The sequence below is a fragment of the Eurytemora carolleeae genome, unplaced genomic scaffold (genome assembly GCF_000591075.1).
Source record: "Eurytemora carolleeae unplaced genomic scaffold, Eaff_2.0 scaffold289, whole genome shotgun sequence".
NCBI lineage: Eukaryota > Metazoa > Arthropoda > Copepoda > Calanoida > Temoridae > Eurytemora > Eurytemora carolleeae.
The window spans coordinates 192,632-219,943 of NW_019396372.1; the positions used below are offsets into that span (position 1 = coordinate 192,632).

Sequence of the window (27,312 nt, forward strand, 5' to 3'; positions counted from 1 at the left end):
TGAAAGTTCCTTGATCAGCTGTTTCCTTGTCTATAGCTACACAGGGCCTAGATTTGATGAATTAGAGTAAAATATTCTAATATCCTCGGCTTGCTTTGCATAACATGCATTATCAAGATTTTTATCAGCGTATGCTCAGCTCACCTGCAGATTTTCCAACAATTTAGAATATTTTGCAAGTTTAACACTTTTTTCTAGATCAAACCTTCTCACACTTTCTCTTCATTACACATCAATTTTCCGTCATTTTCAGATTTTCGAAGATTTCATACATTAGTATTTGGAGAAAAATAAACAAATGTCATTTTTACAATATTCAGCTGGCCATGTACTGTTATTTCGTTTAAAATGTTTGTTTACCAATTTAGCTTGTTCTCAATCTTTGTTCTTTAAGAATACATGCATATTTACACGTTTATGTGAGTTCATTTAGCTTAAAGGGCCGGGGTAACTCAAGTACTGGAATATTTAGCTTTAATAATATTGCTTTTAAAAAACATTGATATATTTTGATTTTAAAGGGACTGTTTAGACGTAAATTCAAGTGAACTTCCATTTAATGAGTGGAATATCCGATAAACAACGGTTCCCTTTAAAGCCTTTATTTCCATAAACAACAAGATATCGTCCTATTGAAGATTTGAAAAGTGTTTATCTATATTCAGAAATATCAAGGATGCATGCAAATGATATTTTATGTTTGTAAAATCGAATTTTTAAATTTTAATTTTTTTTAGAGAGAAGCATAATCAATATCAAAATTTTATGATGGATGTGTCTTCTCCTTTTATTCTGTCAATGCGGTTTAATTAACTGTATATTGATATTAATACATATGCAGACAATGAAGATAAAAATAATTGGTAATTAACTATACCTATTAATTTGTAGTATAACATCTTTGCTCTAAAACACACATGTGTTCCCCTAGGTTGTGTATAAAAGAGATGCCCCGCACTATTCACAATCAGAAGTTAGCAGAATGGCGACCATGGTCGTCTTTGCTTTGGCTGGACCGATTCTTCTCAAATACATCGTCATTATCTCTAATTTAGACAGTGCTATGGGGGGAGTTCTGGATTCATCCACCATTAAGGCAGTTCCACTTCAGGTATGTGAACGTACGATTGAATTTCCTTCACGTTTAAAAATCGCATCTTAAATTATATAAAAGAATTAACTAACTTTTTTTGCAGGATGATTTTACAACAGAGCCTATAGGAAAGTTCTAATTCCAAATTCAAGCATTTTCGACTGAAATTACTTTTAATTGTCTTAAAGGGACTGTACGCGGAATGTCAAGTGACCTTCCATTTAAAGAGGGAAATTCCCGATTCACAACGGTGCCCTCTAAACCTTAGACTTACCATCTAGGATACAGAACTCAGTGTCTATAACTCTTAAATGTTGTGTAAAAAGCTGTAAAAGTGATACTATGTGAACTTAAAACACGCATTATCTCAGATTTATTCCTGGACATTGGACAATCTAGAATACTCTATGCCAAAAACGGTTTAAAAATAAAAAAATATTTATAATCTGCCACATCTTAAATTTAAAAAGCTTGGAAACAAAATGTTCAACAAACACAAGCGTTTCTGTAGATTAATTAGGAAAAGTCTGTCATTCTTGATCAATAAAAAATGTTAAAGGGTACCGGAGTGAATTGGGGATGTCCTACTTTAAATGTAAAGTCACTTCAAATTAAGCTTACAGTCCCTTAAGCTGTAATATCTTGTTGATTAATTTGAACTTGTAAAAGGCAACCTAAAGTTTTATGCAAGGGAAGACACAACAGTTAGGGCGGTTCCCCTTCAGGTGAGAGAAGTGAGAGTGCTTTTAATATTTGTAAATTATAATCATGCCTTTATTTCCACTGTGCATTATAGTAATGTGCTATAAGTAGGATCGTTTTTGAGGGTTTTTGGACTTTAAACTGGTTCTGAAGAAATCTGAGAAGTTTTACAAAATTTCAAATTGTTTATTTCGATTACACTTCTAGCTTCAGGGAAAGCTGAATTCCCAATCCAGCTTTACCTGAGCCCGCGATTTAAAAAATTCGGGATAATACGGCTCGGGTCTAAGCTGCCGTTGGACCTTATTTACAGCTCAAAAACTCCAGGCGTGAGCGATGTCACAAGTAGGATGCTTTGCATGCGTTAGCCTGTTGCAACACCCGACTGGCACAAATTGGAGACAAAATTGGCGGATTTTTTTGAACCCCCAGATTCAAGCTGCATCTTATTTTCCACAGAGTTGAATTAAAAAAACCGGTTTAATATTCTATTTGGCGGATTTTCATGGTAGGAATTGGCGCATTCCCAGTTTTTATGAGAACAATTGACGCAAGATTGAGCCTTACTCTCCACTAAAACCAACCAAGGTCGGTTTTATTATCATTGGGCCTAACTCCTTAAGTCGAGCCGAAGATCTTGCAGCTGTCAATCACGTGACACAAGCTGTCGTTGGGTCGAAGATTGGGTCTTAAAGTCTGGTTTAAGGAATTACGACTCGAGCCGAAGCTTTTAAATCGCGGACTCTGGAGTTTTCTCTTTAAAAGTTGATCCACTCAACTTTATTTTAAACATTCCCGTGGATCCTCCGAGTTTCCAAATCAATATTTGAGGCAACTTGGTCAAGGGATTTATGATGAGTTATAATCGGACATTCAAACATTCAAACATACAAACAGCTACTACTTTATATTTAAAGATGCCAAGTTTTGACCCTAAGAAAATAGATACAGAAGAGGATAAAAATGTTGCAAAACTGGATAAAAGCAAACTTTAACCGTATTGAAATATTGGAAGTTTTTTTTTTTTTTTTGATTCTCAACTAATATTTGACCATTCACTGCTAATTTCTTCAACCTTTTTTCTTTACAAAAGAATAATTTCTTTCTTTAAATTAAATACTTTGATAAGAAATTGTACTTTTTATATTTTTGCAGGATGGTTTCTCTACGGAACAAGGAAAGTTGAAGATAAAACCTTTAATTAAAACCTTTTCTAAAATCAAATTCTACCACTTAAGATTCTAATTTTACAATTATGATTAATGAAACGATAATAACAAAATAGACATAGTCCTGCAAATTCCAAAATGTGGTCTCCCTTTATTGTGCGTTTAAGAATTAGCAGAGATATTTATGTAAAGTCGTCTGATGAACTGTCAATTAATTCCTGGCCTTTCTGGCTATGACTGCAGAAAATAGATATAATCATTCTTTATCTTAAACAGGCGAACCAGAGAACAGAAGGAGTGGGGTTATGATGAGGGAAGATACAACTGAACCTCAATCCAAAATGTCGTCTTCTATAGACGATAATTCAAATGTCGATGCAAAATCTTCAAGCAACGCCGGTACAAACAAAACAACTATAAACAATTAGATTTTGCTTATTAAAAAAACATCTCTATATGCTGTTTTTTTAATATATTTTTTAAACATTTGTACTTTATCATAGTTTGCCTCTTTTAGAGTTAGTTTTTTTTGAGGAGGCTCCCTTCGGTTCGATTTAAATCAATTTGAATTCAATTGTGTTCTTGTTTAAATTTTATCAATCTTTATAGAGTTGTCTTATTCCGCATATTTTTTCCTTTAAACGCATAGACCAACAAACAAATTGAAAAGAAAAACGAAGAAAAAACTGTTAGATCAGTGGGAAGGGGAGGGGGAAGGTTTCCCCTTGGAATTTTCGCTACATGTCTGAAATGAACGGATATGCGTTCATTTTTTGGCGTCTGGCGACGGGGAAAATGGAGAGCAGAAATTTCTAAATGCCGCCCATAAAACTAATTATCCAGAAAATGTTTTATTATTTCCCAATCAAGTATCTGTACTTCTTTTATTCGACAGCTAACAATCAGATTATTTCGTTTGGGATCTTTCCGGTGATAAAATAAAACAGAAAAATAGGTAACTTAACGTAATTTGAACTGACCATCCTTGCAAAGATTGCAATGTCCGATTCACACAACGGTACCCTTAAAAGCTTTGTGTGACCAAGTATGAATAAGATCAAGTTTATTATTTTGAAAACTGATTATTTTCAATTGTGGTTTCTCTACAAACGTAACTTTCGCAATTATACTCTTGAACCTAGAAAAACAACAATATCTTCCGCATTATTGATCAGATAAAGCTTTAAAGGGTACCGTCTTGGATCTATCGTTAACATCTTTGTATAGAGGGTTACTTGAGATTACGCTTACAGTCCTTTGAAAGCTAATTTTTAAACAAATAAATAGCTTAGAGACCGTTGTTATTGTACGGTGCATTATTTGTATTATTCAAAATATCAGAAGAATAACTTTCTTTGAGAAAATCTAAAAGTTAAAATATAAATCAGGTTTACTCTATAAAAACAAATTTAGAAACATCTACATCATCTTCCGACACCCCCGACTCCTCCAGCTCCTCCAGCTCCTCCAGCTCCTCCAACTCCTCCAGCTCCTCCAGCTCCTCCAGCTCCTCCAGCTCCTCCAGCTCCTCCAGCTCCTCCAGTTTGCCTCCAGGCAGAATACAGTGGTCTCCATACAAACGGTATTATTACTTATTAGATTTCTTTTCGCCATTACAAATATATATATATATATAAGCTTTCGTTGATTTATTAGATCTCTGGAACTTTCTGACAACCCGGAGAAAAATGAGAAGCTTGAAACCTTGAAATCTCCGATGGTTCTGTTCCCAAACTTTTCTGGTTCTCTGGGTAGGTGGGAGAGTAAGGATAAGGTAAACTAATCTACTGGAAACCTGGATAATATAGGATGTCCCAATAGACACATGGAAGTGAAGACTTTTTAACCGTTTTCGAGCTTAAATCTGATAGTTTACTGATATACAGCACTAGCTTGGGAACTCAGCTTTGACTGTAAACTTAACGTTCTCAATAAAAATCACCTTACCCAGCTTCGAATTTTTAAACCATTAGGTAACAATATTAGCTTGGTTTTACCGAGTTCCCTGAGCCCGAGATTTAAAAAATTTGGGAAAATACGGCTTGGGCTTTATTTACGACTTGAGCTTTCGGATTCAAGCTGTATCTTATTTTCTACAGAGTTGAGTTTAATATTCTATTCGGCGGATTTTCATGGTAGGAATAGGCGCATTCCGGGTTTTTATAAGAACAAGATTCAACTCTGAGCCTTATTCTCCACTAAAACCAACCAAGGTCGGTTTAATTTCATTGGGCCTAACTCTTAATTCGAGCCGAAGATCTTGCAGCTGTCGTCACGTGACAAACCTGTCGTCAGAATTGGGTCGAAGATTGTGTCTTAACGTCGGGTCAAGAACTACGGTTCGAGCCGAAGTTTATAAATCAAGGGCTCGGATCAAAGTTTGATGCAAATTGATCAAAGGGTACATGAGTTTTAATACAAATAGAAAACAAACTGATTGCTACTTAAAATAGTAAATAGATACTTTGAGATACTTCAAACGTCAAATCCTAGATTTTGAATTGTGATTTGTGACTCTAAGTGGTCTGTATTGTGATTAAAGAATTAATGAGATATTGACAACTTTTATTCTGTTAGCGGTCAAAGCAAAATAGTAAATACTCTCAACTTACTTTAAAGCGCAAATTAAATCTTTAGTTTTGAAAGTTTATCAAGACATAATAGGTTTCTTTCTTTTCGTATTTACTAAACGAATCTGTACAAATTTTGTTTTTTTTTGACCATATACCGCTGTAATATAATTCCCTGATATTTAGAAATTCTAGAAATTCTGACTTCAATCTGGTTAAATCAACCTCATGACAGACATTGTAAAAAACATAACATTATCACGTGAAAAAAATGTATTGCAAGAAATTAACTGATTTATATTATTGGGATTTAAAGTCTATTCATTCTATTAATTTTCTAGAAAAACCAGGAATTATCTTGTGAGCTCTTCTTGGCTGCGATGTTCTGCCGTGCTTGGACGTTCTTCATTGTGTTGCCACTGTTCTTCTGTTTCCTGACACTGTTGGCAGTCTTTTTTGCTAATTTCGAAGCTTTGATACGTTGGGCTTTGCTCACAAGATAATTCCTGGTTTTTCTAGAAAATGCCCAACGTATCAAAGCTTCGAAATTAGCAAAAAAGACTGCCAACAGTGTCAGGAAACAGAAGAACAGTGGCAACACAATGAAGAACGTCCAAGCACGGCAGCAGTCTTAGTTATTCTCTTACGGCTTCCAGGAGCTGCATCTTTCACTTGATTAGCCAACTTGGTGATGGATTTCTTCTTTTTCGTTTTCAATCTGTTCAAAATTGTATTATTTTTCACTGCTTGTCTTACAACAATTTTCTGTTGTTTACGCAGAGCTTTGACCATAACGTTAAATCCACAACGTTAGAAACACGTCTTGTCTCCTTGAGAGATGATGAACGAATGTTAAGTTGAGGATTTTCGTCGTAGTTGCGGATTTTCTTAATTATTTTTCGAAGATTTCCATGTTTTAAATCGAAATCTATAAAGTAAATTTTCTTTTCTTTAAGTAAAATGATTTATCATCATCATTATTTTAAATTATTTCGCTTCTCTTTTATGTTTTCGATAGCGGTTGGAGTTCCTCAAAATGGAGAGCTTTCGGATCTTATTTTTTCGGATTTTGTATTATGCTTTATTTTTTTTAACTAATCTCTTTAGTTTTTACCAAACATAGTCTCTAGACAACATTAAAGAAAGCTGAGGAGTCGTAAAAATTATTTTCATCTTTGCCTTCAATTTGTTTACAATAATCGAGGACAGTATAAATGTTGACACTAAATTCTCATGTTTCATTTATCAAGACAACCCTGTATAATAAATCTTAAACTTTATTCCTATTTTCTTCAGGTGGAAACTCAGATACTGAATATTAAACCTGCATTCATCCTTCCAGCTGTAGAAATTATAGAAGAAGAATGTAATGACAATAAGGAGGAGGAGGAGGAGGGTGGAGATGAGGAGAAGGAGGAGGATGTGAAGGAGGAGGAGGGAGAAAGTAGGAGGAGAACTAGAAGATCAACTCCTGTTGTTACTTGTGGAGGTGTTTATAGGTATACATTGGTTAAAACCTAGTGAGGCATGTAATTAAGCAATTGTTAGAAATTTTTAAATACATTTTAGAACTACTTGTCAATTGAATATAACATCACTAATAGACTAATATCTAAAGAAGATCCTATAAAAATTATTCAATTCTTTCAGTGAACTATTTTATTATTACTTACATCATAAAAAAGTTTTCCATGATGCTCTTGCATCATGTTTTCCATGAGCCGATGCTCTTGCATCATGTTTTCTAACAATTCGAGAACATTTTTAGAGATCTGTACGGTGTGTTCACATCTCCTGAGTTCCCTTTGTACTATCCTAACAATAAGAATTGTATCTACGATATAGAGGTCCCCTCTGACAACTATACTATCAAGGTTACTTGCGACGCCTTTACTCTTCAGGTATCTTATTTCTATATCATTGAAAAAAAATTTCTTTTAAAACGTCTTCCATTTGACAAAACATTGAAAAAATATAATTTTGAATAAATCTAAACACATAGTACTTTTTTAATAATACACATTGTAAATGTAGTGAAAAGACGACTTATATTAAAAATTTCTATCCTTGTGTACATTTAAGGGCTGGGACAACTGTACTCATGATTATATCCTGGTTTCTCCGTCCGGAGATACAACTTTCTCCGACGGAGAGAAATATTGCGGAGGCGCTTCTCCGGTTCTCCTCAGCTCTGGAAACCGTCTCACTATAAAGTTTAAGTCCGATGATCTCTTTAGGAAACCATCAAACTCGACATTTCTAAACTTTTATATACTTAGAGATATTTCTATTTGTAACCTACCTAACCTTGGAGATATTCCTACTTGTACTCTCCTATCCACAGAGATATTCCTACTTGTACCCTTCCTTTCCCTAGAAATATTCATATTTGTAACCTTTCTATCCCTAGAGATATTTCTATCTGTAACCTTCCTATCCTAGAAATATTTCTATTTGTAACCTTTCTATCCCTAGAGATATTTCTATTTGTAACCTTTCTATCCCTAGAGATATTTCTATTTGTAACCTTCCTATCCCTAGAAATATTTCTATTTGTAACCTTCCTATCCTAAAAATATTTCTGTTTGTATAACCTTCCTATCCCTAGAAATCCTATTTGCACCCTCCCAAACCGTAGAAGTATTCCTACTTGTACTCTCCTATCCTCAGAGATATTCCTACTTGTACCCTTCCTATCCCTAGAGATATTCCTACTTCCTATTCTAGTTACAATTGTACCCTACCAAAATGTAGCAATATTCCTACTTGTACCCTCCCCAACCTTAGATAAATGAAATCCTACCAAACCTTAGCAATATCTTACTTATTAATCCCCAACCAACCTTACATTATTTTACATGCGCTAAGTTTGATTGTGTACTGTGTCCTGTAGGTACCAAGGATTCTCCTGTAGATACAGAGCTCTTCAGCTAAACGGTATTGCAGTTCCAGGAACATTTGGGAACACGACTGTAAACAAACCAACAGGGAACTCATTCCTTCAGATAGTTCAGTGTCAAGCTCTAGGTATAGACAACATAGTGGAATAACGGTTTATATCATCCTGAGGAAACTGATTACTCGACCATGACTTAAATTTTCCAACCCATATTTTTTTTGCAACCTGAGGATGCAAAACTAAATACTTTAACAATCTTTCAAAATTTATAGTATGAATTATTAAAGGACTACGAGATGTTGTAACTTGTAACTATATCAGGGTAAGAAAATCAAAGTGGTTGATTCCTTTAAAAGATCCGGAGAATGCTTTAAAACCGCCAAAAATTACTAAAAAAATTATTCAAATAGATAAAACAAAGGTGAAGATTTGCAATTGAAATTAAATGTTTTTTTTTCATTGGTTACTGAAAGAAAGATGAAGATAGGCAATTTCATGAATTTTATAATCAATAATATACTTGGATTACTAGAAACAACATAATACTGATTAAATACGACCTATGCACTAAAAAGACGAACTGAAGACTGATAAAACACACCTTTACACTCAAAAAAAGATTAATATATTCAGGAGGAGCAACTGCTCTAGATACCTCTAACCCTGATGGATCAGATGATGAGTCAGGATCAGCTTCATTGTATTCAGGTAAACCTTTACCCTTAGCATGATAAAACTTTTCTGTTTGTCTATATGGTATGGGTTAAACGTTCCTGCTTTGTAGGATAATGTATCTATATGGATTTATGGATTAAATGTTTCTGTATTGTAGAATTATGGAACACTATAAGTTAAATGTTTCTGAATCATAGGATTATGGAACAATATGGGTTTAATGTTTCTGTATTATGGGATTATGAAACGGTAAGGGTTAAATGTTCCTACATTGTAGGATTATGGAACAGTATGGGTTAAATATTCCTGTATAATAGGATTATGGAACGGTATGTGTGGGAACGGAAACCTACCTCCTCCTCCCAGTCCTACTAACCGTATAGTGGGAGGATGGCCGACTACAGAGCATCAATTCCCCTGGATGGCAGCTGTTCTCAGACGATGTGAAGATCAATTTTGTCAGATTTGTGGAGCTACTATTATATCAGGTAAACAATCAAACAAAACATCAACCTTATTATAACCCTAACCCTGGTAAAAATATGGAACCTGGAGCCATATTTAAATTATCCATAATGTTGAACCCTAAGTTCAGCCCAAACTAAGGATGAGTTTTCCGATGGCAATCTACAAAATGCACTCAAAAAATATTTTCTGTCCAAGCATTTCAAATGTCTGCCCATCTAGCTTTTACGTTAATTTAATACATCATTTTTAACTTTAATAATTTATTTTAATTAAATGTTACAATATTTTTAAATATTTATATGGTACCAGATGAAAATATTTTGAGATTTCTATATTTCTTGTTATTCATTTTCTTCTTGTTCGTACATCTTTGAATCATATTTGACTAATTTTGAAAATAAAAAGAAAAGATTTTTTTGGATGTTCTTGTGGTTTGCCACTTTACAAGAAAGAACTTTTTTTTAGGATCTTGCTTTTTTTCTGAACTCTGTATTGCATTGAACTAGCTGAGAAGAGCTTGCTTTCTTTTCTCTGAACTCTTTATAGAATTGTTTACTTGTGAGTTGCGTCTAAGCAAAAACACAATTTCCTGATATTTTCTTGGGGCCGGGTGGGGAGGGGGGGGGGAGAGCAATCGTCTTCCAAGTCCCCATCTCTAATATTTTCCTTCCAATTTTTCCTGTTCAATTTTCTTTTTTCTTCTTGCTTCTTCTTGCCTTTCGTTCGCTTGTGAAAAATGCGAAAATTTTTTCTTTTTTCGCAAAATTTTGCTTCAATCTGTTTTGCAAAAAAGTGCGCAAAATTAATGCAACAATTTTGTGAAAAAAAATATGTGAAAACTTTGCAAAAGAAATTAAGCAAAAATTTCGCGAAAAAAATAATGCAAAAATTTTGCGAAAAAGTAATGGAAAAATTTTGTGGACGGACAGACAGAAACTTAAAAATTGTCATCAATTTAATGAAGATTTTTCGTATTAACCATTTTATACATTTTTGTTGGGCTATGTATATCAAATATTAGTGTACGGCACTCTATTTTGAAAATATTATAATATGTGATGTGATTCATAATAGTTAGTTTTACGTGCATCATAACTTCATGTATTATCTGTAGAGGAATGGATTCTTACTGGAGCCCACTGTATGGCGACTGTACCAGCTGCTGAGCTGGGGATTCTGGTCGGAGACTACAACCTCTTCACCATCAGCAACAGCCAGAAGTTTATCAAGGTGAAGGACAAGGTTATTCATCCGGACTACAATGTTCCTTCTCCGCTTAACAACAATATAGGAAACTTTTCAGATATTATCATTTGTCAGGTTTATTCATTTTTTAATTCCTGATGAAATATTTACTTTTAAAAACCCCCGTCCTTAATTTTAGGAAACCACTGGTTCAGTTTATTCCGGTAAAGCGACTGATAATGTAATTTAAAGTCATCTATTGTTTTTGACACTAGTACCTTAGAAACTTTCATCTAAGAAAAATATCTTGTTTTTCTATTTGAAATTTATTTTTTCTTTACAAAAGGGACTAACGGATTTATGCTTAAAAAACAATTATAAAGAAGGAAATTGACAGAAATAAGTACATTTAACATAGAAATCAACGATATCTTCACCATTGTTGCTCAAATAAAGGCACGTGAATGAAATTACGTTTTCAGTCCATTAAATTTCAAATAACTATTAAAATCCCCAGACATAAAAAAGTATGAGAAAAGAGTAAAAAAAAGAAAAAAATATTTTTGATATATTTGAAAAAGTCGCTAAAACCAGGCTTAATCCGGCTTGAGACTCCGATAGTTTTCACCAAGTTTATCTCTCCCCTATGTTTACCTGCACTCGGAGAAACTGGGTTTGGGGGTTTTGCATACAAGAATGCAACCGTACTTGATACTTCAGGTAATAATGGATCAAAAGTGACTTTCTTTGCTTTTTATCATGTCTCTTTTTTAAACTAGTATTATTAGTATTGTATATGTAGGTTTAATCACAGTTTATTAAGTAAAATATACTTTGCGAAAGGTTATTAAGGCAACGCATCATTTCAACAATCAATCTTCGATACGTAAGTTTAAGGTTTGGAAATAGCTATATACTCCAGGATTGGATATAATTGCATACCTTATATCAAAACTTGATCAAATCCCTTTACTCCAGGGTTGAATATAGCTGGATATCTGGTATCATTTCAATACTTGATCAATTCCCTTTACTCCAGGGTTGGATATAGCTTGATACCTTGTATCTTTTCAATACTTGACCAGTTTCCTTTACCCAAGGGTGTAATGAAGTTTGATATCTGGTATCATTTCAATACTTGAACAGCTCCCTTTACTCCAGGGTTGAATACAACTGGTAATCTGCTATAATTTTAATACTTGATCAATTTCCTATACTCCAGGGTTGAATATAACTTGATACCTTGTATTATTTCAAAACTTGATGAATTTCCTTTACTCCAGGGTTGAATATAGCTGTATATCTGGTTTCAATTCAATACTTGATCAATTCCCTTTACTCCAGAGTTGAATTTAGCTGGATAACTGGTATCATTTCAATACTTGATCAATTTCCTTTACTCCAGAGTTGAATATAGCTGGATATAGCTTGATACCTTGTATCTTTTCAATACTTGACCAGTTTCCTTTACTCCAGGGTTGGATATAGTTTGATATCTGGTATCATTTCAATACTGGACCAGTTTCCTTTACTCCAGGGTTGGAGATAGTTTGATATCTGGTATCATTTCAATACTTGTTCAATTTCCTTTACTCCAGGGTTGGATATAGTTTGATACCTTGTATCTTTTCAATACTTGACCAGTCTCCTTTACTCCAGGGTTGGATATAGTTAAATACCTGCAGATATCATTTCAATACTTGATCAATTCCCTTTACTCCAGGCTTGAATATAGTTGGACAGAATGCTACAGTGTTGGGGTGGGGGATGATAAATGATGACGGGGTCTATGCTGAAAGTCTGAGAGGAGTTCAGGTACACTCATATTCCAGTTGATAAATGTATAAACTGTTCAAACTGAACTGATATTTATTTTCCAGGTCGCGTGGTTAACCATCCTTTCAAAGATCAAATCAATCAATGGCTTGTCCTACTTATTAACCGTCTTGGACCGAATAAAGAAAAACTTGTTTCTCAAATGGTTAAACCACTTTTTAGTTTTTAATTAATTAAGCTAAATGGCTAAAATTTGCATATTTAAAAAGACCTTGAAAAATGAATATAATAACATGTGGCACATGTTAATATTTGTCAAAAGTAAGAATAACTGTTTTTTCATCATTTTTCCGACGCACTTTTGGAACTTTTTTCAAATCCTCCCTTGCACCGTAACCATTAAAGTTAGAAGTCTATTTTTTTGAGAAATTAACTCTAAGGGCAAAATCAGAGGGGGAGGGGTGTCTTGCATGATGAAATTTGCGCTCAAACTCAAGTATTTAAACAAGAACATCATTTTTGTGGTCCTTTCTTTGTGGTGCTCATCAGCAAGGAAATTTCATTCTGCATTGGAGACTAAAATCTTGCCATTCTGCATAAGAATAACTACAAATTATTTAGATTTGATTGGTAGATTTGCATATTTAAGGCCTTTATACAAATTCATAATGCGGTCAAATTAAAATTTACAATCTCAATAAAATCAAAATGTTTAAAAATTGGAACCATGGTGAGTGATACAATGTATAAAAGAGCGTTTTTTAGAACACCCTGTACATTTAATATTTATTTTGTCAAAAAATTAAATTGTATCATACATCACACACCATTTGACTTGATATGAATCTTTCTGTGTATGTTTTAGTGGACCACAGACATCCAGACAGCTATGTGAAGATTATCAAGACTATAGTTTTACCCTACTAACTCAGTTTTACATTAATTTTGCCCTTTAGAAACATTTTAGAACTATAAACTGCTGTTTCTATAGTTTTAGTTGAAAACAATTTACTGGCCAAATGCTGAAGAATTTTACACGAGACGAGTGCAAAATTTGAGTCATTGAATTTACTTTTAGGTTGAAATATTGGAAAACGAGGAATGTAACAAACTTTACGGAATAATGACGGAAACTATGATGTGCACTTCTGGAAACAACGGACGCGGAACGTGCTACGGAGACAGTGGTGGCCCAGCGGTTGTTTTACAACCCGACGGTACCTATGTACAGGTGGTTGATTGATTTATTAATCGATAGGTCGTCTTTTTTTCTGAAAAAAGAAACAATATGTCGAAACTAAACTATAAAGCAGGATGAAGAAGACTTATAAATTAACATAGTTGTAGGTTTCTGCAAAAGCATGTCAAAACATATTCAAAACTCTCCATTTTTGGCTTCTAAAGAATTTATTTTCTTTTATAGGTCTTTGTATTATAAGAATTTAGGGTGCACATTTCACACAGCGCACAGTTAATTAAACAATCCTTTCTAGTTTTTGTAGATTTTTCTTATAGTTCTTTTAAAATAAAAAAATGTAAAGCATCAAATTTTTATCATTCAATTGATTTCTAACTTAAAATTTGATATATTTGTTTATATAGTTTTTTTTTATCTCTAAACAAACAGTCACAAAACAAGCCAAACAAATCTGTTTGTTGTCATTGATATGAAATCTAAAAACTAAAAATTACTAATTTTGAAATTTTAAAGGTTGGAATCCTTTCTTTTGGTGCTCTAGCTGGCTGTGAGCTTGGATATCCTAGTGGTCAGGTTCTTGTTCATAAGTTTATAGATTGGATCCAGGTAGTCACTAACATAGCGTTCGGAGCACGGTTCGGATAAATCTGAAGCAGGACGGGAGAACACAAGATTGAACGGTTTTAATCATCATCATCATCATCGTAAATTTATTATTGTATTCGTTATTATCATAACACTGTAATTAATATGTTTAATTGCATTTTTATCTCTGACTAAAATTGTTTTTTAGCTATACAGATTTCTTTTGTTTCTGTATCAAATATAATCACAGACATACAAATTAACTAGACCGGAGACTGAAGAAGTGTATTAAGTTTTTTTCCAATCTATTTAACAAAAATGTATTTCTCTCGGCTCAGTAATATTATGCCTAGTTCCCGAATGCCTAGTTCGTGAATGCATAGTTCACTTTGCCTAGTTCATGAATGACTAGACAACATTATGCCTAGATTTCTGAATGCCTATATAACATTATGCCTAGATTTTTGAATGCCTAGTTCATAATGCCTAGATAACATAATGTCTAGAGAACACAATGCCTAGATTCATGAACACCTGGATAACATTATGCCTAGATAACATAAGAGTGCATTGAATGTCTAGACAATGTATTTCAAAGAGAAATAAAAATATTAAAGAGAGAGAAAAAAACATACAATCGGGTAACATTTTAACAAAAATCCGCAAACAACTTTCTGAAAATGTGCAACTAGATGCAAGAGAAAGATTAAAGTTTGTTGTTGATGCTTTTGACAGCATGCCAAGAGCAGATTATAGTGCGCTAGAGGGAGCTGTACGCTAGAGGTACAGAGCTCTGGTTTAAAAGTGATTTAATAGGTGATATTGAACAATTTATGAATATATTTTTAATACAAAAGTGTTGTGAACATACGGGCTTTGGCCTGGTGTTAAACAGTTAGTGACTGCCTGTGATTTTAGGCCTATTGACCTATGTTTTAAAAAACAACGGCTGGGTCACGTGATATATAGCTGGTCAGCTATTGGTCTCCAACAATTATACCGGCTCTGTTTCTATTGGTAATAAGTTGACCAAGCTGAGATTGACGATATTATTAATTTTATATGCACGACCTAATTACAGTATGATTCTGTTCTTGTATTTGTATTCATTTTTGATATATACTCTTATAGTTCTTTTTTCTTCTGTTTAATTGTACAAATTATTCAAATTGTGTACGTTCACGAAATAAAATAAAAATAAAATAAAATATTTCTACTTTGACCCATGATAGGCAAAAATTTGACCAATAAAATATGTAATAAATCATGTAAACATATCAGTATCATTTATTTATTGCTTGACAATGTCTTTAGGCATTCAATTCAGTCTAATGTTATCTAGGCATATGCATTGGGTGACTAGGCATTATGAAATCTAGGCATAATGTTTTCTAGGCACTCAGAAATATAGGCATAATGTTATATAGGCAACCATGAATCTAGGCATGGTGTTATCTAGGCATAATGTTATCTAGGCATTACGAACTAGGCATTCATGAATATAGGCATAGTGAACTAGGCATTCACGAACTAGGCATTCGAGAACTAGACATAATGTTACTGAGCCTTTCTCTCCATGAAAACAATACTTGAATAAATTGTTTTCTTTTAATCCCAGTGCGTGGAAATTTTTACACTCATTGAATATTATCATAAAACATAATTTTTCAATTCCAAGTTTTAGTTCTTATCACTCAGTTATATTAAATTTTTGCGAGAAAAGAATATAAAATATTACATTTCTTTCATCTTAAAGGAACTGTAGACGTGATTTCGAGTAAATCATTCATTTTTAGAGTGTCATGTCCAATTCACAATTATCCATGCAGTGAGAAATAAATCGCTGTTCGTTCTTGAAAAGTGTTAAATTCTGATATTTTTTTTTCATTGGCTCTTTAATAAATGAACTGCATAACTACTTATCCAGGTAAAATTGTATACTAAATAGTGTATACAGTATCTCTCCATATTATCCTATTATTAGGTTAGAAAACTTATCTTTTTCTATTACAAGTTTTCTTCTTAACACCTTTCTCTCGCAGTTGATCAATATCGGGTTTTCTCACAGCTTTGTATCTACCCTGCCACTCCTGTGATACAGGATGCTGGTCAGAATACAGAATTCTACTCCAGTCTACTCCTAACTCTGCCACCTTGACCTTGAACCTTGCTCCGGGTACTCCATTCAGCTCTGCTAATGTCTCCCATGCTAGCTCTAGAGTGGAGACAAGATGTTCAACTTTCCCACAACTCTTTAATCTGATCAGGAGCATTATCTAAAAGAAAAAGATTGACAGCTAGTATAAACAACTTCCTCTGAGAAAGATATGGATCCATATAAAAGTATGAATCGACTAAAAGGAAATGCATAAATGTGTATCTGTACTTGTGAAATTTATTTATATTCAAATATAAAAGAGAAGGTAGGATACACTTCTAAATAAAGAAGAGAAGGCAGGATACACTCCTAAATATGGAAGAGAAGGTAGGATACAATTCTAAATAAAGAAGAGATGGTAGGATACACTCCTAAATATAGCAGAGAAGGTAGAATATTTTAAAAATTTGGTGATGATGATGGACCAAACCTGTATAGAGTAAATAAAGTAGATGTAGGATGTATTCCTAAACATAGTAGAGAAGGTAGGATATATTCCTGAATATAGAAGAGAAGATATGATATATTCCTAATTATATAGAAGAAAAGGTAGGATAAATTCCTAAATATATAGAAGAGAAGGTTGGATTTATTCCTATATATATAAGAGAAGGTAGGATATATTCCTAAATATAGAAGAGAAGGTAGGATATATTCCTAAATATATAAAAGAAGATATATTCCTAAATATAGAGAAGAGAAGGTAAGACATATTGCTAAATATATAGAAGAGAAGGTTGGATATATTCCTAAATATATAGAAGAGAAGGTACGATATAATCTTAAATATATAGAAGAGAAGGTAGGATATGTTCCTAAATATGTAGAAGAGAAGGTTAAACATACTCCTAAATATATAAGAGAAGGTAGGACATATTCCTAAATATAGAAGAGAAGGTAGGATATATTCCTAAATATATAAGAGAAGATATGATATTTTCCTAAATATAGAGAAGAGAAGGTAGGATATATTCCTAAATATATAAGAGAAGATATGATATTTTCCTAAATATAGAGAAGAGAAGGTAGGATATATTCCTAAATATATAAGAGAAGATATGATATTTTCCTAAATATAGAGAAGAGAAGGTAGGATATATTCTTAAATATATAGAAGAGAAAGTAGGATTTATTCCTAAATATAGAAGAGAAGGTATATTCCTAAAGAAGAGAAAGAGGTTTCCTAGAATTTTCTGTTTTTAATGAAAATCAATTTCCTATGGCCAGACGGAACCAATACTCTTCCTTTTCTATTATCTATCACAGATATAGAAATCATATTCTACGGTTGAGTAGAGAATATCAGGGACAAGACCAACGTTTACTCTCGAACTGTCATGCGCAATTTATGAATTTATGAAGTTTTTTCTCCACAAGGTCCACTATATCACGTGATATACCGTGGTGATATAAATAATGGTTGTCGGTCTAGTCACAGAGAAGAATTGATCTATGTTGCAGACAGCCAACCTTCGGCTAGTTTGTATAAAAGAAAGGTTCCCTTGGGTTTCCAACAGAAGACTTAAATTCAATATTTCTCCCTTCACACAAACTCAGGGATCCGCAGTATTTTAATATAGGATATACAGGATATACAGGATATACAGGATAAACAGGATATACAGGATATACAGGATATACATGTTATACAGGATATACAGGATATACAGAGCTGAAAACTTTAGAATGTGATATCCTTAATCCTGATCTGTTAGTTAATCTGGAGATTAAATTCATGAGGTGAACAAGCAATATTTAATCTGGAGACTAAGAAAAAGAGTGGATTAAGCATTAATCCTGATATCCAATATTCTAAAGTTCCCAGCTCTGGATGTACAGGATATACAGGATATCCAGGATTTACAGAAAATGCAGCATATAAAGAGCATAAAAATTATTTAGGATATGTCTCTTGAGCTGAAAACGTTAGAATTGTGGATTTCGAGATCAATGCTTTATCTCCTCTTTTTATCAATCTGCAGATTAATCTAATCTTACATTAATCTCAAAGAAAGTGACTATATTGCAATCATTAAGAGTGTCGATAGAAAAAACTGAACATCCAATCAGAAGCCGAGAAATTTTGTGCGCAATCAATGTGAGAACTGCCAATTGTCAGACCCTTTTAGGAATATCCAAACGCGAGGATAAAGCAGAAAATCCAAAGTGTCCTCAGTGGATATCGATATTTAGCAATCGGGATTAAGGGTATCCAAGGATACTTAGTATATTATATCTATTAGAGAGGTAAACCTGTTCTTGAATATTGGTCCAATCCTTCTCCAGGTTACAGGATGTTCTCCACTCCCTCCTCAACTTGCTCAACCGAACCCTTCTCCGGTCCTCAATATTCCTGAGGTAGGATGGTAGACTACATTCCTCACACTTACACTCAAACCTTGGTAAAACGGTTTCAAGGATGATGGTTCTGATTAGGGTGGTGGTCGGTGGACGGAGAGGTATTTTTAAAAGAATAGTTTATTATTACTCAGGAGAATTGTCGCAGTGTTTAATTTCTAGTTGAGTTGGAGTAAATAACTTCTTATTTTACTAATATACAGGGTGTCGAAATATACATGGCAATCAGTGAAATTTAGAATTTCAAAAATGTCATCTTCCGTTTTTGTACATAAATTAAAACTGGCGTAAAAGTCAAAAATCAAAATTAAAATCAAATCTAAATGTTTAAAATCTCTACGATAATTTTTTGCTTATGTCTTTTTTGCTATACGGCATTTTTTCTGTGTTAAGAACATCCCCATCACATATTAGGCCATGATGCGTCGCAGGCTACAAGAAAGATCAAGTGCTGCGACTAGGTCAGGCAACATGGCCGCACACTGTAAGTAGGTGCTTTTAAACTCTTACTTTAATGAAAGATTTAATTGAAATTCTGATTCACTCTCTTTTTAACAAAATGGATTTCAATAACGTATTCCTTTTTTTCCTAGATTGTGAATTAGATTTAGGACAAAATCATAGTAAAAATGGCATATATATCATATTTGTTTTAACCTGTACCTGTAAGCCCAGTTTAAATAAGTTCTCCGTTCTTGAGCTAGACACGGAGCTTCCTCCTCCAGTGTATCCAAGTAGCAGAGAGTTAACTCTTCGTCCTTCTCAACTCTTAGGACACAATTAACCCTGTACTTCGGGATATATAAATATGTATTTATTTAATATTGTTTGAAATATCTATGTGTAATAAAGCTCTTCGCTCATATATATATATATATGAAAGCTATAGCTGGTCAAACGGCTGGACCAAATTGGCTGAAATATTTTAGTAACCCATTCGAATAGAAAAACGTTTCTAGAATTTCACGGGCAACGCCGGAAACTTCAGCTACTTTTGATAAAAGATCAAAGTTTTGAAATAAAAGTTCAAAATAATAATGTTCCGTTCTTCAATATATATTCTGATATCTGAAAATATCCAATTTTCCTGATCACGAAAATTCCATTTTCTTCTTCCCCAGTAAAGGAACAGTTTGACCTGGAAAAATATATTAAAATTTGTTCTCCAATTCTAAAAAACTATGCTTATCACAATTGTTGCTACCCAATGATCCTACGGAATATATTCTTTTTGTAACTTAGTCTTGAAAAATAATAATGAAGAATGTATGGTAGTTCAATACAAAGGGATTGAACACTCGCACAAACTATAATGTTCTAATTCCTTTGGAACTTTTTGCGTTAACCTTTGATATTTCAAGCTTTCATTAGTTGACCGAACTGAATTCTTAGTTTGAAATGTCAAAGGTTGAGGCGTCAGGTTGCAAATAATCAGTTCATCTCATTTTTGAATTTTTAGGTTTTTGTCCTGGTTAAATTTTACTATTAGTTTTTTGTCCTGGTAATGGTTAAATTTTACTATTAGGTTTTTGTCCTGGTAATGGTTAAATTTTACTATTATGTGCCTACTGCCTAGATAGGAACTAAATAGAGCAAAGTATATCCTGGGGGTGCTTACTCCGTTTAGTTTTTATCGTATATTCAAAGTCCAAAAAAAAAGTGTTAAATCACATAAATAATCTATTTTTTAAAACGCCTTTCCTTTAAAAACATTAAAATATCAAAATCCCAAAACTCTGAGGAGAATTCCTCCCTCCCCCTCTCCCCCGTGTAGATGTTTTTAGGATAGCTTATGTTCAGATGGATTAAAAAAATCACGCAACATTTTAGACAGAGGGGGGGGGGCAATAAATTTAATAAAATCAAACCTGCAAGAATGATTGAATCTGGAAAGGTTTGGGAAAACTCCTGAAACATTTTCCTGAATGATAAAGGAATTGGTGCAGAATATACCAACTATCCTTTCCTTTAAACCAGGAGAAGGGAATACAGTTGCAAGGTGCTCGATCTTCTCTCTTCCAGACCTAGTTAAATATTTCTTTTAGAATTATATATCTTTAGATTTAACATTTTTTATTTTACTATTAATCTGTCATTTACTTTACTTTATTTTCCCAACATTTAAAGATGGATCAAAAGATTGGTGGGCTTTTAAAAATGTAAACAGTATGTAGCTTACATTTTAAAAATGAGATAGTTGCAATAGATCTGGAAAGAAAAGTTTATATGAATAGTTCTACTTTACGTCTTAAAGTAAACGCAGTCAGTCTTTGCCACAAAGTCTGATTTTCTAATACCTATATCTTTGCAACCCAACTAAAAAAATCTAAGTTTGAAATAACAAAGGGTTACATCATCAGGTTGCAAAGATTATAGGGATACGCAAATTTGAGTCTAGGGAATTCCTTTCGTTTTATATTGGAATCAGTTGCATGTTTTCAAACAAAACCAAGTGAGAGTTAAGTTACAAGGACGCAAAGAGCTACCAGTATTTTTTTTTATCAATTCAACCTTTAGAGTTTCAAAGCTTGATTGGATTGTACAGATTTTACTTCTTTGGAATATCTTTAAATAATTTAAATAAAAAACCTCGTAAAATATCTATATTTAGTCAAAACCTTTGTTTGTCTATTAAAGGTAACATGGAATAGTTCATGCATCTAAATAAAAATGAATTGTGCGATAGGGGGGGGGGGGGGGGGAAGGATAGACACAAAATTCTTCGTTTGAGCCACATTTTCATAACTTTCGTCTGAGCCACCTCCTAATACACGTTTTCCAATTCTATAAAATGCCGAATCTTTGAGATTAAAAATCCTTTTTTAAACTGGTTAAAAATGTGGCTCGGAGGAGAAATTACTGTGGCTGGTCTCACTGCACCATGAAGAATAAACCTACCAGTCTAAACTTAGATATGATTGATAAAGATCTTCACAGCTTTTCTCGAATCCAAGCAAACTATAATTATAACAAAATTGCATGAAATGTTCAAAAATAATCTTAAAAATGAAAGGCAGACAGAAAGTTGTTCGCCAAAGCTTTTTTTACAAACTGATGAGTTATATAAAGGTTAACCCAGCGCTGTCCAGGTTACTAAAAGTTACTCCCGCCGTTTACCCGCACTTAAATGATTTTACCGGGAAACTAAATTTTCACTATTAAAGTCGACCCACTCAACTTAGAATCTCAAAACCAAGCTAAGAACATTCCCGTGGGTCTCCTGAGTTCCCAATCAAAATATTTGAGGCAAATAGGTCCTGAGTTATGATCGAACAAACAAACAGAGGAGATTACAACTTGAAGACAAGTATATAGATGCGATTAATTGTCCTAAGGTCTAAGTTTCTAATTCGTATTTCTTTAAAACCTAATTGTGAAATCTTTGATATTTCAAACTTTTGAACTTACAGTTTGAAATATCAAAGGTTTATGAAAATCAGTATTTACGGTACATACGGTCAAAAAATTTAATAAAAATGTACTTAAATCCTATTTTTTTACGAATAGTTTTGGATTCAAAACTATCTTATGAGTATGAGTTTAATAATAAAATTTAGTTTTGTTTACCTAATAATGTTCCTGACATGATCTAGTATATGTCTCCAAAGAAGTAAGAATAAAAATCCTGAAAAAAGAATTAAGTTTTAACATAAATCTCTGATTTTTAATCCCTATATATTTGCAACCCAATGTCGTATACTTTTGATATTTCTAATAATATTGTGAAAGGCTGCCAAGGATTGTGATCATGAAAACAATAAGATGAAAGGCGAAGAATCCAAGTTCCTGGGTTCCTGCCCCTGCCAGAATATTTCCGACTAATGTTTCATTCTCCGGAGGTCAAATCTAATCACTATTCTTCTTGGACCTGGAGCTGAAACCTTCCCCCCCCCTCACACCCTGGTCCATCCATCCAAAATATATCAATCACAAAGTAATCATAATCAGTTCTCAAACCTCAAAGAAAGAAACAGATTTGTGTAGAGTGAGACCAATAAAACTGTGGAGTAAGCAGACGACTGTTACACTCAAATTATGTTTACAAACAGTCCAATAAACATAAAACACTGCAATTGTGCAGCGTTATACACAAACCCATTGTTCTTCAAAGGTCAACACCAATTGCACATAAGATTGCTTAAATGTCGTCTTTCTATTCCACAGTTTCATGGGGATCACTAACTTTATAAGCTAAGAAACCTACCTATTTGAGGAAGGAGATAAACTATTGGAAGGATGAGGAGAAGGGGTAGTATCACGTGTAAGATAAGAAACCTACCTATTTGAGGAAGAAGATAAACTATTGGAAGGATGAGGAGAAGGGGGTAGTATCACGTGTAAGATAAGAAACCTACCTATTTGAGGAAGAAGATAAACTATTGGAAGGATGAGGAGAAGGGGTAGTATCACGTGTAAGATAAGAAACCTACCTATTTGAGGAAGAAGATAAACTATTGGAAGGATGAGGAGAAGGGGTAGTATCACGTGTAAGATGAGGAGACGATCCCTTTGCTGAACAGATTTACCCTGGGCTAACCATTCCTTAAACTAAACTCAGCTAAGGATTCAAATATGAAAAATTGCTTGAGTGAAATATAGATTAATGGGACTGTTCTTGTAATTTCGAATGACCCTCCATTTAAAGATGGGAATTCTCGATTAACAAAGGTACCCTTTCAATCTTTATCTCATTAATAATGTCGTCGTTTTCATATCTCAAAAAGTGCTAAATTATGACAATTAACTTCATTGTTTCTGTACGCAGAAATTCACAAGTAAAGTTTATAGAGAGAGACCACAAATGAAAATACTCAGGAACCAAAAAAAGAAACATGTATCAGACAAAGCTTTGAAGGGTACCGTTGTGAATGGAAACCATGCCACTCTATGCATAATACGTGTTTACAGACCCAACAACTATAATTTTAATCCAAAAAATTGCTTTATTTAAAAGAAGAAAGATAAACAAATCAGACTTTAAGGAATCTTTAAAAGGGTAAAGAAAATATATTTGGTTGGTCAATGTAAAAGTCATCATAAACAAAATAACATTGTTTATTATCACTTCATTTTTTCAAGACGTTTTTCCAATCTTTGTCTGCTAATTTTACAAATACATAATTTCTAATTCTAATTTTTTTTGACAAGAAATAATTTTGAGTAAAAATAGAATACCACTGCAAATCTGAACAGGGAAACCTACCTTGTAATCGTGCTCCAGGGTTAGGATTGGATAGTCTTGAACTACTAGTTCTCCAGGTTCTATTCCGCGTGTAGCAACACAACCCAAACCTTTTCCCGGGATCTCTCGAACCTTACAGTAGAGAATAGATTTACAGGAATGGTGCAAAAGAAAACCTAACCATTTTGTTAAAAAAATGGGTTACAATGTAAACAAACTGATAATCATCTAAAAAAATGTAGAATGTATAGGATATACTACTGTTTTTTTAATCTTCCTAACAGAAACAATCTCAAGAACTGACGAGGGTCAACACAGACCGAATCATATTTTCAATAAATGTGGAAATAACATCTACTTTTTTACTCTACAGAGGTTTGGTCCATCACCATTACCGAAATTAAATAAGATATGGGGTTTGGTGAAACAGGATACTTTTTACATATTGAACCATAATAGTTCCACAAAGCATCATTTCATCCAGATATTTCCAAGCTTTTCGATATCCGGGTTTCTTTCTTTTAATTTCCTGAATTTCCTAACAAATGTTGAATAGGTATATTTAATTCTAAACGAATTTATATAATAATAATTTAGAATAAGATCTATAAATATCACCATAATTTTTAAAGTTTCAAAATTGTAAATATTTGCAAATCCAGAACACCACTTAATTTCAATATTGGTTCTTTGTCACTTGATTAAACAAAATGTAAAATGAATAATTTTTATATCTGTCTGAAATCAGAAACTCTGACTTCAAATTGGGCAAATACTGTTTTATCCAGATATTTTTGGGTCCTGACTTGGTTTTAGTGATATTCTAAGCACTTTGCACTAAGCATTGTATAACCTTAAAAAAACAATAAACAAAAAAGTTTTCTTTCTTTTCTTTGATGAACATAAATGTTTTAAAATATAGTTTTGACAAAACATTTTTGAATCCCAAATTGTAAAAATACTCATTGTGGGCCGCATAAAATTGGAAGCAAATTATTTCAGTTGTTTGGTTTACAAGACAAATATATTTATAGATTATATAGATATATATACATTTGGAAGATTTACGTACTGATGTTAAAAGGGTTTTTCGATTTCCAGTTTTCCGATGAATATCATTTATCTTCTCTTATAGTTTATGGATGGTACATACACGGAAACTAGAACAGAGAGATACAGGCATATATCCGGGAGAACCTCAACTCAATATTAAGAAAAAAAACAATTGTAAATATTTCAAGAAAACACGTTTTTGAATTTTTTACGAACACCCATTCTTAAACTTAAAGGTTAACAAAAAACTGTAGAACACTAAATTCATAAAATATAAAAAATATTCATTTGAAATATCAATGGTTAACACCGTTAGGTTGCAAAATATATAAAAATTTGAGTTGAAGGCAAGTTTAAGTTTCTTTTAAAACACCGCAAAATTCAATTAATTCTAACCGGAAAAAGCTTGTAAATTAAGCTTAAAACTGGCCAAAACCCAAGAAGTTTAATAAATCTGACATCCAAGTATTATCACCCAATGAGATCATATAAGAACCTATATAGTAGAAGGAGTTGAACCAGCTTTGCTTGGTTCAAAAACTTGCATAAATATAGGGATTAGAAAATTAATGGTTGACACGAGTGATCAGTTTCATTCTATTTCATGGCTTGATAATCTTTTAGTTTGCAGAATCTAAAATCATATTTTCATCCACAGTAACTCAATAATCAATCAATCAATGATATTGATATCATCTCCATACATGAATATATATTTATATATATATATTAATGTATATATTACACGTACATCAAGATCTGATAAAAACATACATTATCCAAAATGTTACTCTATAAATAAAAATATATAAGGAATTACACCGCTTTTACAAAAGAGGTTGGCCGATTATTTTTAGAAATCTTATTTTTTAATCAACTTTACTTTGGAATTTTCGATTTTTTTTGCAATTGTTACATTTGAACATCAAAATGCACAAAGAATAAAGTATGATTTATAAATATTTACTAGTCTCAATAAAGCATACAGTCTGCATTATTCGCCCTTTTTAGAAATTTATGAAAAATATTATTTTAAATTGTGAATAGAAAGTTTTGAATCAACTGAGAGTTGTGAAGCTAAATGTCAGGAAAATATTTTTTTTTGTTCTTTTTATGCAAAATTTTAGCAACTTCCCTGAAAACTGGAAATTTAAGATTGACGGAATGACAAAAAATTTAATTTAAACGTTCTGATCAAGTTGACTTTTTAATTCGCATGGCAAGGAGGTATAAGCTTAACTTTTCGACGTATACACCCTTTCATTTTTTTCGAACACTCCCTTTAAAGTTTGTCCATTGGATATCAAGTTCTTACATTAGCTCAAAATTTGCAAGATCCAAACCAGTACAAGGATGCCGGTCTAGTCTTAACCGTATACCAACCCGTCTAGTGACCCAACGCGTGTTATGCGACAGAATAAGGCGGGCTGAACTATATGTATGACAAAAAGGAATTTGTATGAGCAAAGAACTGAAAAAATTTAGAATTAGCCCTACAAATTATAATTTTCATAACTATTCAAAGCTGAAACCTTTGTAATATGGATATCGAGATCAATGCTTGATCTCCCCTTTTTGTTAATCTGCAGATTAATTTATTCTTTATATGATATCCAGGAATTAGAGCTCGTTTGCTTAAAAGCCAATTTAAAAGCCTCGGAACCAAGCAGGGATATCACTAAGAGAGGATCAAACAGAAAATTAAAAGTGTCCACAATGGAAATCGAGATTAAGCGAACGGGATAAAGAAATTAAAACACAATAGTTTCCAGCTCAGATCGTTATGAGTGATCTAACAATATTTTTACGAACCTGGAAACAGTTTTGTGGATCAAGATTCAAGTCGAGGTTTTGTTTTATCTTCTTCTCGTTATTCTTGTAATTGCTGACAACATCGTCAGTGTTAATATTGTTGTTATGATCACTAAACCTTCGAGGCCAAAAACTGATCCCAGATTCTTCCTTTTCTAGTTCCATCTCAAGGTTTACAGGATTATCTGAAAATACAAGGATTTTAGTCACGTGGTCAATACAATATAAAAAATGAACTATTAACCCTATCTCTGCTGGGGTACTTGAAAACCAGGATATGCTGGGGGGGGTCAATTTGACCCCCCCCCTCTAAATCCCATGTTTGATGTCTAGATATGACAAATGATACATCATTGGAAAGCTCTTTTGCTCTTCTTTTGGAATCTGCAAAAAAATTTGCAAATTTGCAAAAATTGAATTTTTTATCGC

At 33.0% G+C, this 27,312-nt stretch overlaps 2 protein-coding genes across 4 annotated transcripts; one reads left to right on the top strand and one right to left on the bottom strand.

The window, feature by feature from the left end:
• The first annotated feature begins 979 nt into the window (after positions 1 to 979).
• On the top strand, positions 980 to 14,575 carry LOC111701947 (ovochymase-1). Of its 3 annotated transcripts, XM_023473432.1 has the most exons (19): positions 980 to 1,111; positions 1,197 to 1,221; positions 1,763 to 1,818; positions 2,951 to 2,972; positions 3,241 to 3,363; positions 4,378 to 4,546; positions 4,621 to 4,641; positions 4,693 to 4,738; positions 6,831 to 7,033; positions 7,303 to 7,435; positions 7,617 to 7,771; positions 8,428 to 8,561; positions 9,067 to 9,141; positions 9,426 to 9,596; positions 10,691 to 10,867; positions 11,356 to 11,481; positions 12,485 to 12,576; positions 13,616 to 13,768; positions 14,249 to 14,575. In XM_023473432.1, exons 1-19 carry the CDS (start codon positions 983 to 985, stop codon positions 14,378 to 14,380), a joined length of 2,142 nt encoding a protein of 713 aa, XP_023329200.1. In that variant the 5' UTR covers positions 980 to 982; the 3' UTR covers positions 14,381 to 14,575. The 3 variants fall into 3 exon arrangements, with proteins under 3 accessions (XP_023329200.1, XP_023329198.1, XP_023329199.1); XM_023473430.1 differs by having other exon boundaries at positions 4,621 to 4,738; XM_023473431.1 differs by having other exon boundaries at positions 3,250 to 3,363; positions 4,621 to 4,738.
• A 775-nt stretch (positions 14,576 to 15,350) lies between these two features.
• On the bottom strand, positions 15,351 to 27,065 carry LOC111701948 (uncharacterized). Its single transcript, XM_023473433.1, has 10 exons — positions 26,884 to 27,065; positions 24,040 to 24,150; positions 23,267 to 23,384; positions 22,404 to 22,461; positions 21,735 to 21,794; positions 20,705 to 20,860; positions 19,924 to 19,974; positions 19,500 to 19,622; positions 18,732 to 18,876; positions 15,351 to 16,596 (listed from the first exon to the last, which is right to left on the bottom strand). The coding sequence occupies exons 1-10, from the start codon at positions 27,046 to 27,048 to the stop codon at positions 16,315 to 16,317; spliced, it is 1,269 nt and encodes a 422-aa protein (XP_023329201.1). The 5' UTR covers positions 27,049 to 27,065; the 3' UTR covers positions 15,351 to 16,314.
• Positions 27,066 to 27,312: the final 247 nt, after the last annotated feature.